At 36.8% G+C, this 10991-nt stretch overlaps 1 protein-coding gene across 3 annotated transcripts in view; it reads left to right on the forward strand.

The window, feature by feature from the left end:
* USPL1 (ubiquitin specific peptidase like 1) overlaps positions 1-8166 on the forward strand; it is a 34484-nt gene extending 26318 nt beyond the window's left edge. For all 3 annotated transcript variants that reach the window (XM_044249540.1, XM_044249541.1, XM_044249542.1), the window contains 2 exons: positions 3526-3683; positions 5711-8166. In XM_044249540.1, coding sequence (XP_044105475.1) covers positions 3526-3683; positions 5711-7605 — 2053 coding nt within the window. In that variant the 3' untranslated portion in view covers positions 7606-8166. The remainder of the gene's footprint in view (positions 1-3525; positions 3684-5710) is intronic.
* The last annotated feature ends 2825 nt before the right edge of the window (positions 8167-10991 follow it).

The following is a 10991-nucleotide window of genomic DNA, read 5'->3' on the forward strand; positions in this document are numbered from 1 at the left end:
TATTTACTATATTGAAAAAGTTAAACTAGTATGTAAAATTTCCCTTACATTTTAAATGACAAGGTCTTTTTAAAGTTCTCTGTAGTTTTTTACTTTGAAATTCATAGTCTTAATTTGTTGATGTCTAATGCAATTTAGAAACAAATTTAATATAGTCTTTAAGGTTAACTTAAAAGTAATTAGGTCCATCATGATATCATGCATAATTCAACTTTCAGCATTCTAAAAACTAATAGTATTTATAAGTTCCCTGAACACCTTGTCTCAGGCAGTCCTCATCTCTAATATGTTTCCATTAGAAAAAGTCCTTTGGTAAATGAATGAGATCTATCAGATTCGGGTCTGCTACTTTAAATTATTTAGGAATTATACTCAGAGCATGGTAAAATGAGGCACCAACTTAGAATCTGATTTAATTTTACTTCACAAGACTCTTAAGATGAACCTCATTACTGCCATGATCACCTCTAGGAGTCCGGTCACACACTATCCTGGATTGTCATTTGAGAAGTTTATTTATATAAACTTCTTTTTTTTTTTTTTTTTAAATCATTGTTAATAGTAAATTTTTTTTTTAAACAACTGTAAAGGTTAGGAGAGGGTAGGAGGAAAAATTAGATGTTTCTGATCTGTACTTACAGGCCTCTTAAAGTGTCATCATTAAGTATTAATGATTTTGACACTTTCTTCCAAGCAGATGAACTAAACCATCTCCTACAAAAGTTTGGATGGAATATTGATACATAAAATAGTTAAAATTGTATTTGTTAATTAAATCTTGATTGTGTGGCAGAAAATTATTTATTATTTTATGAGATCCTTGAACTTACCTCCAAAGAATACAATTACAAACCTTTGTTGAACAGTTGAATTTTTCTGAAGTATTTTGTTTTTAATTAGTATGAACAGTTCCAATTATTTTAATTACATCTGATTTTACTCATATATTTCATCTTTTGTCATAGAATCTGAAATAGGAAATCGTTCAGTGATGTAATTAGATCTAAAATATGAGGTTTAAAAATTATATTTGCAGATTCTTTTGCCTGAAGCCTACATTATTACAGTTCAGAAATACATATATGCACATTGTTAAATTTGAATTTTCTGAAATATGAGTTACTACTTTACATTAGTTGGGATAAAAATAAAACACACATCCTCCAGGCCATTTGCACAAGACTTGGGCTCCTTTTTGTGGGGCAGGGATTTGGTGTTTCCCTGCTGTCTGTGGGTAGCAGGGCAGTTGGCACAGTTCCCCTGCTGCTTTCTCTAGTTCTGTTTTCTCTCTTTTCCTAAGGGTAGATCCGTATAATAGGAGGAGTTTAACCTAAAAGTTGGGGAGGTAAATGCAAATGGAGCTTGGCTTGAAATGTCTTGTGACTCTCACTCCAGTTCTATTAACTCATCCTACCCAGTGTTTTTATGGTTGAGTCAGTACCTAACTTGATCCTTTCATCTCTGAGCATCATCTTTGACATGCCAGGCATTGTAGGTAGGAAGAAACCTGAAACAAAATCTATTACCAAACTAGGAGTAAAGCTCCTACCCTCAACTAAAGGGCTTCGGTATGAGCTAAGCTGGAATTTTTGGTGGGAGAGACCTGTGACTTTTAGGGAACACTAGAGTCTAGGGGACCCAGAGAAGAAAATTAACTAGAAAAGGATGAGGGGGCATATGCTTTATTTTGTTGAATCCAAAATACCATGATTTATAAGTTGCACCAGGTTTTAAATAAGCCATTAAGAAAGAAATGCTGCATATTTAACACTTCCTGTGTTTAACTCACACAGAGAAGGCAGGAAGTTCATGAATTTGCATAGTCTAGTGATAAAAAAGAGAATGTTTTAGTAACTAGACTCGGAAGATATCTTGGGGGCACCTGGGTGGCTCAGTCAGTTGGGCATCTGCTTTTGGCTCAGGTCATGATCCCAAACTCTTGGGATCGAGTCCCCTGTCCGGCTCACTGCTCAGCAGGAAGCTTGCTGCTCTTTCTCCCTCTCTTTCTGTGCGTGCTCTCTGTCTAGCTCTCACTTTTTCTCAAATAAAATGAAGCTATCTTGAAAAGGTATCTATCACATGAGACCGGGAGAATTAAATATTAGTACTTACAGAGTCATACGGTTTGCCTAAGCCCTGCATATCCAGCTGTGAGAACAGATCTCTAGTTTCATTGTAGATTATTGATTCAGAGGCACACTCTTCACATACTAATATTTGAAATGGGAGTACATCTAAGAATTGATGGCATAGTAGAGTTTAGTTGGCAGTTTTTTTCCTAGTGGTATATACTATAATCAGTGATATCTTAGATCAGTTAAGTAGATACGATAAAAATAAAAAGGGGGGGTAGCATTATAGCATTATAGACAATTTTGCAGGACTTTATTTATAGGTACTTAAATTTTGAAAAGTTGATTATTCCTCTAACATTGGCAAGAGATAACTTACTAATTATTCGTTATCAGTTGGAGTGGTCTGCATTTTGGACATTGACTCAGGTTCATTTCAGCTGAATAAATTTTGATAAGCTAAATAAGTTTGACAGCTGTTTAAATATTGGGAAAAGAGATACTTGACATTTTTCTTAAATCCTGAGATCTTTGTTAAATTTGGTTATTTGAGGGACGCCTGGGTGGCGCAGTTGGTTGGACGACTGCCTTCAGCTCAGGGCGTGATCCTGGAGTCCCGGGATCGAGTCCCACATCAGGCTCCCAGCTCCATGGGGAGTCTGCTTCGCTCTCTGACCTTCTCCTCGCTCATTCTCTCTCTCACTGTCTCTCTCTCTCAAATAAATAAAATAAAAAATCTTTAAAAAAAAAAAATAAATTTGGTTATTTGAGGCCCATCATTAGATTCTGTGTTCTGGTTTGGTATGTTACTATAATGGTAAAGTGTATTTTTGAAATTATGAATTCTTAAAGTTTATAGTAAATCATCCACTATGTTGTATTTTCTTTATTTTAGGTACAAATTAAACTTTCTAAGTAAAAGTTTTACTTTGATGGACCCCTCTGCTTCTGGAGATAACAGTGAAATAGGCCAAATGATTAGCATATTGAGGTTTTTTTAAGTTTATTTCAATGTCTTATGTTTGTTACTTTGTTTCCAATATTACTTATATAACAGAAGTAATTCATTTAGGTACTAGATGCCCAAGAAAATTCTAAAAGGTCTGGATTTTTCCCTGTGATTTTACAGAGTAGTTGTTATCAAGAGATCTTTAAGCCAAAACAGCATTGTGGCTTACAGAGCAATTTTTGTTTAATGGTTTTGTGTTAGAGCCTCATTGCATGATGGCTCCAACTGTCACTGATACCATTTTGAGAAGAGTTTACTGTTACATACTTAACAGAGTATGTTCTCCATTTCTAATTAAGGCATACATCTGGAGGTTCTCAAGAAAAATTAGTGCAGTTAGCCTTGAAAGTGTTATATGGGACTAACTTACTTCAGACCATCTTTTTTATAACCAGGCAAAGGGCATTACATTTGCTTGACTTCACTTGCCTTTCTCTCCCACAGAGTGTCTCCCATATTCATGTTGCACTTTGTGGAAGGCTTGCCACATAATGACTTGCAGCACTATTCATTTCATTTTGAAGGCTGTCTTTATCAAATAACTTCAGTAATTCAGTACCAGGCAAATAATCATTTTATAACATGGATCTTAGATGCGGATGGTAAGTATTTAAACCTTTTTCTTTTGTGATAATAGGCATGGGGGCCAAACCCCAGATAATTTTTTTTTTTAAAGGCAAACTTTCCTTTGACTCTTTTTTTCCTCTGACTTATTGCCCTTGTCTTTAATTCTTTCTCCCCCTCCTCTCCTCTCTCACTGTGGTTTAGAATCACTCCTGTCTTTCCTTTGTATATGTATGGGTGTACATATGCATATTTCTTTTCTAGACAGAAAAAGTGATCATACAATGCTGTTGGTTTACAGTTTGCTTTTTCCCACTTAGTACGTTTGCTTTTACTCCGTGAGTAATAAATGTTCAGTATAGAAAAATGAATGGTGGTGATTTTGATTTTTTTAGGTAAATGACCATGTGATTCTAAAAAGAAAGTGCAACATACTGAAAGTTTTTAATTGAGAAAGAACAAAAATAAATTTGCTTAGTTTGCAAATTTAGTTTGAAATTATGAATTCGCTTTCTTCTGGCCATTTTATCTGCTATAAAATTAGTTAGTAATATAAATAAAAGTAAACATCTACTGGGTGCCTGGCTGGCTCACTCATTAGAGCATGTGACTGTTGATCTCAGGGTCATGAGTTCAAGTCCCACATTGGGCATGGAGCTTCCTTAAAAAGGAAAAAATACTGAAAAAAGAAAACATCTGTTTCTAGGACTATGAAATAGAATATCTGAAATCCATAATTTATTTATCCAAGATAAAGCCTTTATTTATAAACGTTTCAGTAGAAGGCTAAATAGTACAGCTCATAATTTTTGCTAAGTTTCTCCTTCCACTTAGCTAATATGATTTAATATTGAGTTTGTTTTTCTTAAAATGTTCACTTTGTCTTAAACAAGATCACTCAGTCCCATAAAGAGTTATAGCAGGCTGTTGATAAGAGGTCTCTTTGATATTTTTCTTTTTCTTTTTTCTGTTTTTTGGACACTTTTCATACTTGATATTTTTATCTTGGGGATAGTTGGGGTGGATGACAAAATAATGTGTTATAAAAGCACCTTGCAAACCGAAACTCCCGTTATAAATACTATCTCCTTAAAGTTTTACCCTACTTCAGAATTTGGGGGGAAGTGGTTCTCAATAACATAAGCAAAAACTAAAAAAGTAAATTTAATTTTTTTACTGCATTCCAGGGAATCTCAAATCCTCTTCAGGTAGGTTAAATGGTTATATGGTTCCCCTCCCTGACAACATATAAAAATCATGGTTACTTTATAAAAAATGTCTTGGCTCTCCCCTGTCATTGAATCAGTGTCTGGGGATTAGGCCCAGCTGTGACTCAAATAATTCTAATGTGCATGTGTGGTGGTGAACCACTGAAGTAAGCAAACAAAAGACTCAAAGTTTTAATGGGTTTAGAAGAGGAAATAGTAGGTTTGTGTGGTTTGTAAAGGTGTATCCATATAAATTTAGTGAATGGTTTTTTGAGGGGGGTTTTTGTGTGTAGGAGGTTAACCTCTTCCTTTATAATCCATCACTTCATATTCAGTTGACAAATGAGAAAAACAGAAGCTCAGAAATAAAATAAACACCTAAAAACCTCTAAGTTTTCTTTTAACCAAAAAAAAGAGAAAAGAATAATTGAATTAAAATAAGAATTGAAACAAATGTGGGTACTTGAGGGTAACAAGCTTCATTTATCTTGAAAATGCCTATATATGGAAAAATTTAATCCATTTTCTAATGTTGGATAAATTGGGTGATATACTGTATTCTAAGTAACAAAAGCTAAATAGACTTCTGTCCTGATTTTCGTGGTTATTTTAGGAAAAAGTAAAAACTATCTCAGTTTTTCAAATTTATCGATGTTAGTCTATAACTTTTATTAGCCACATAAGGACTTTAACCTTCGCAGAGAAAAATGGTGACATAAACATAAGGCCTTGTTCTCGAGTGTTCTCCTTTGGTGGATATTCAGGGATATAGCAGATAAAATGGCCAGAAGAAAGCAAACCTCGGCTGTTGGGTTTTGAAAGTCTAACCTCATTTACTGAACTTTCCTTATCCCCAGGAAGTTGGCTGGAGTGTGATGACCTAAAAGGCCTACGTTCTGAAAGGCGTGAGAAATTTGAAGTTGTTGCTTCAGAGGTACATATTGTTATTTGGGAAAGAAAAACATCCCCAGTGACAGATAAGGCGTCTGCCTGCCCTCTACTTAAAAAGACTAATGATGAGCCTCCTTGCAGTGATGAGAAGCCAGCCTCTCCAACTCGGTGTTCTGTGGGCGATGCTGCCTCTGCTGAGCCATTCTCAAGGACTCTCCCCACTGGTGTGGCGGTTGGACCTAGCACACACTCACAGGGTGAAGCTGTAGCTCTAGCTCATGGGCATCATTTACTTTCAGGTCCAGAAAGTTTGGTTGACAGTAGTATTTTATCTTTGACGCTTGAAGAAATAAAGGTTAACTCTGATGAACGTTTCCTCTTAGAAAATAAACCTGTGGCCGAAAATGCAGGAGTTGGCAAAACCGATATTTCGCAATCACAAGAGTTACTAATGGCTTCTTTAGTATCAGCTCCATGTGTTGAAAAGCTTACTCAAGACCGATTCGTGGATTTAAGCTTGCCATCTCCAGTTGTAGGTGCAAACATGCAGTTGGCACAGCTGAATACAGAAGACACTGTAATTATTAAATCTGTGAATACTGTTCATGCTGCTGACTCTATAGGTGGAGTAAAGCCGGTAGAAGTTGAGGGTACAGTTGCCCTAAAGAAGGATACTCCATTAAAACACTTTGTTTCACCCAAAACTGAGAAGTTAAAACCAGAACAAGCTATTACAGCTCACGTATCTGATTGGAAAAAAAATGAAACTGTGGCATCTTCTCAAACCGTAACAGCGAAATCAGGACAAAATCCATCGCTGAAAGAAACTCAGAAGAAACCATTTGTAGGAAGTTGGGTTAAAGGCTTATTAAGTAGGGGTGCTTCTTTTATGCCACCTTGTGTTTCAGCTCATAATAGAAACACTGTAACTGACTTGCAGCCTTCAGTTAAGGGGGCAAGTAATTTTGGTGGCTTTAAAACGAAAGGCATAAACCAAAAGGCTCACCGGCCATCCAAGAAAGCCAATAGATGTGCAGATAAGCCACCTACAGTTAGTAACCCTCCGCCAGGCCATCCATTGTCTGGTAGCACGACTTCTCGTGTATGTACTGATGTTATTGCTGATACAGATGCTTTGAAGAAATGTGAAAATACCTCCTATGGAGCTCACCGTAGTCATGATTCTTGTGTGAAAGAAAATGGTGTTTCTTCTGCAAAACATGGAGACTCAGTTGAGGGTCAGATTCATAAACTTCGTCTAAAACTTCTTAAAAAACTTAAAGCCAAAAAGAAGAAATTAGCTGCTCTTATGTCTTCCCCTCAAAAAGGAACACCTCCAAGTGAAAATTTAGAACATGTGTCCCACTGTGGGTCTCCAAACGATTGTGAATCAATAGAAGACTTGCTAAAAGAACTACAGTATCAAATTGATACTGCTGATAATAAATCTGGGTGCACAGTTCCATACAGTAGTCAGAATCATGAAGAAATTTTAGCAGAATTATTGTCTCCTACAACTGTTGTCTCAACAGAGCACTCGGTAAATGGGGAGGCTGACTTTAGGTATTTAGAAATGGGAGTTGACCACATCCCAACACCAGTGTCTACTGAATTAAATGATATTCCCCAAAACACACATCTGAGACAGGACCATAATTACTGTAGCCCCACCAAGAAAAATCTGTGTGAAGTTCAGCCAGATTCACTGACAAATAATGTCTGCATTAGGACTTTGAATTTGGAAAGTTCCATGAAGACCGATATTTTTGATGAGTTTTTTTCCACTTCAACATTAAATTCCTTAGCAAATGACACATTAGACTTACCTCATTTTGATGAATATCTCTTTGAGAATTGTTGAGTGCATGTTCTTTTTAGTTTAGTATTTATTACTGTTCTTGGAAAAACTATGTTAGTATAGTGTTTACACACTGGCCTCGTCATGAATAAAATGTAAGCTACCGAAGGTTTTACCTTTGCTTCTACTCACAAAGCATGTAATCTGTTATACAAATTAAAATGATCAAGAATTGGTTTTCCTTGTTCACTTCATTATGTATTGTAGGAGGAGGAGGATTTCAGAATGTTAAACATGAAAACTAGTGTTTAGTTTCTGGCATTTTTTATAGCTGGGTACATTAAATTTCTACATTTTAATTTAGGTTACACTGGTTCAAGAAAAATAATCGTTTGTACAAACTTAAGTCATTGTATGTGGGATATAGAATGGGGGACTGTTTGGTAATGGTTGTGTGATCATTTTAGACCCTAAGCCTGTTTGCTACACCAGTTGAATGCTGTGGAATGTAAACCGCCCCCTGTAGAGAATACAACTTCTCTATTTAGAAAAGGTGGTAGGAAACCTTGTTACTAGAACTCCAAGTAATGTTACATGATTAATAAATGATCTCTAACAGGAAAATAATCCATGTTTGTGTTGATAAGCAAAGAGTTCACATTATCATAAATACCCTCTTTCTCCCAGCACATGTATTTCTGTAAGCAAAGTGGGACACTATCCAGAAGTTCTGTATTGGGAGAAAATAATAACCAGGTGCTTAACTAGGCTTGCTATATGTTGGGTTCTGTTTTGTATGAAACACTAATTCAAACCCCAACATGTCTATGAGTGAGACCCTTTTTATCACATTTAACAGATAAAGAGCACAGAGCTTAGTAAATTGTACAGCTGGGATTGAGGAGTGTGGTTACCACAGTGCTTAGAAGCATGTGTTCCACCTGTCAGTTTTCATTAAAAGTTTGGATGCTTAAACAGCACTGCTGCTGTAGTGATTTGAGTTAGTAGGAATGGTTGCTAAGGTTTAAATGGTGGTAGTCGGGATAGCATACTTTTCCAGGGACTTTGCACTTCATAATTGATTTGTCCAATTTACTCCCAACACACACACCCCTGTTAACCCCCTGTTTTCTGATTCCCAAGTACTTCATGTTTCTTGTCAGGAGAAACTGGGCAAATACAGGAAAATAGGAAGATTTTGGATCATCCATCTTAACATTTTAGTGGTAATAACTACTACAGACCTTTTCATTTTTTTAATACATGTAGACTTCTGAAAAATTCTGTTGTACCTATTTGTACGATCCTTTTTAATGTTTATGAGCATTTTTCCATCTTACAGTTTTGACAGCTTTAGGATAGCTGTGTTATATTACGTTGTACGAATTATCATTGTTTCACCAGTCTTTAGATTTTGAGGTGGTTTGTACCATTTTATTAATTGTGCCACAGCAATGATTAAGTTTTTGCACAGACCCAGGTCTTATTTTGGGGGAGTGGAATTGCTGTGTCCCAAGATAAGCATTTTAAAGTCTTTTAATGATTGCACGATTGGCTTTTATAAACCCTCACCACCAAATAGTAGCATCGGGGGTGAAAAAAAACCTTGGCTGTTTTTATTTACATTTTCATGATTACTAGTGATTTAAAATATAACTTTAATAAAGTTATATGTTTGTATAACTATTTATATAACTATTGGCCAGTTGTGTTTCTCTGAAGACTTGCTTGTTCATCGTTGGTATTAATTAATCATTTAAGTATTTGTAGGTTTCTGGTAAATACCAAGCAGTGTTGTAAACCTCAGAGATCAAGCAGTAAAAAAATATCTTTGCCGTTGGAGGAACTTGTCTTCTAAACCAGGAAAGACAGGGGCGCCTGGATGGCTCAGTGGGTTAAAGCCTCTGCCTTTGGCTCTGGTCATGATCCCAGAGTCCTGGGATCAAGCCCCACATCGGCCTCTCTGCTCAGCAGGGACACTGCTTCCTCCTCCTTCTCTCTGCCTGCTTCTCTGCCTACTTGTGATCTCTGTCAAATAAAATCTTAAAAAAAAAAAACAAAACAAAACAGGAAATACATGATGTTAAGTGGTCCTACATACTGTTGATTCTTACCTGTGGCAGTTCTATAGTTTCCAAGAGCATTCCATGAACATGAAATACTGAATCATTGCTCCTAGGGGAAATAGAAGGTTAGGTTCCTGGTAGAGCCTCTGTTCATAACAATATTGTCAGCTGATCAACACATAACCTTGTTTGTGATTTTCTGTTTAAAGATACCTTATGTAATACATATTGTTGGTTCATTCCCATTGGATATTAAGGCCAACAGCACTATAACTCATGCCCAAATGAAGCTTACCTAACACATGAATTTTTTTCTGTAAGGCACGTGACAACTTTCTTGTGCTAAGAAACACCAGACGGCACTTAACACTATACTTGGGGGGGGCACTTTAAACCATGAAATCAACAAAAAGCACAAAAAAAGCAAAAAAAGTAGCACTAGATACGCCGTAAGAAAACACATTTACAGTATGAGAGCTGAATTATAAAGGTGTACTCTACAAGTTGGGTGACTGGGGGTGTCCATAATGACCACAAAAAGCAGTGTGTTAATTTTTTTTAAAAGATACTTTTAAGGAGGGTTGAGAAGGTTGAGAAGCAGAGTCTCAAGGAGACTTCATGCTGAGGGTGGAGCCTGACATGGGGTTGATCACAATGTGGGGACCGGGACCTGAGCCAAGACCAAGAGTCTGAAGTCCAACTGTGCCACCCAGGTGCCCCCGTAAGTGTTGATTTTTAAGATTCCAAATAAATCTTAGCAAGTAGGCAAAATCACAGATACAGAATCTGAATAATGAGGATTGACTAGATGACTTCAGCACTAAATACTATGGAGGAAAACAACAGAGGAGAGAACTTTTAGACTGAAGGCCCTTCAGAAATTTCTAGGAGGTGGGTATCATGTGAGCAGGGGCTTAAGTAAAGATGGGGAGTTGGCCATGTGACTGGAGGAAGGGCATTCCAGGAAGAACAGAAGATCCTGAAGAGGGAGGATCCTTAGCAAGATTGAGGACAGGGAAAAGGCTTGCATGGTTGTACAGAATGAGAAAGGGAAAGAGAACATGAGATTAAGGAGGTTGGCAGAAGCCGGGCTTTGTACAGTTTTGTGGGCCATAGTGAAGACCTTGTCTATGCTTGAGAGTAATGGAAGCTACTGAAAGTTTTCAGGTAAGGACATGACAAGATCTATTCTGAATTTCGAAAGGATCACTGAAGTTTGGAGAATGACTACGACCAGTGGGAATGAAGCAATAGTCATCTTACAGCCTCCCAGAGTTGAGGGTTGAGTTGAGGTGTTCAAGTAACTGGATCATGTTGCATTTCAAAAGTAGAGCCAATAGGATATGTTGGGTTGGATAGGAGGCAGAAAGGGGAATCTCAGGT

Source organism: Neovison vison, chromosome 5, assembly GCF_020171115.1.
Source record: "Neovison vison isolate M4711 chromosome 5, ASM_NN_V1, whole genome shotgun sequence".
Lineage (NCBI taxonomy): Eukaryota > Metazoa > Chordata > Mammalia > Carnivora > Mustelidae > Neogale > Neogale vison.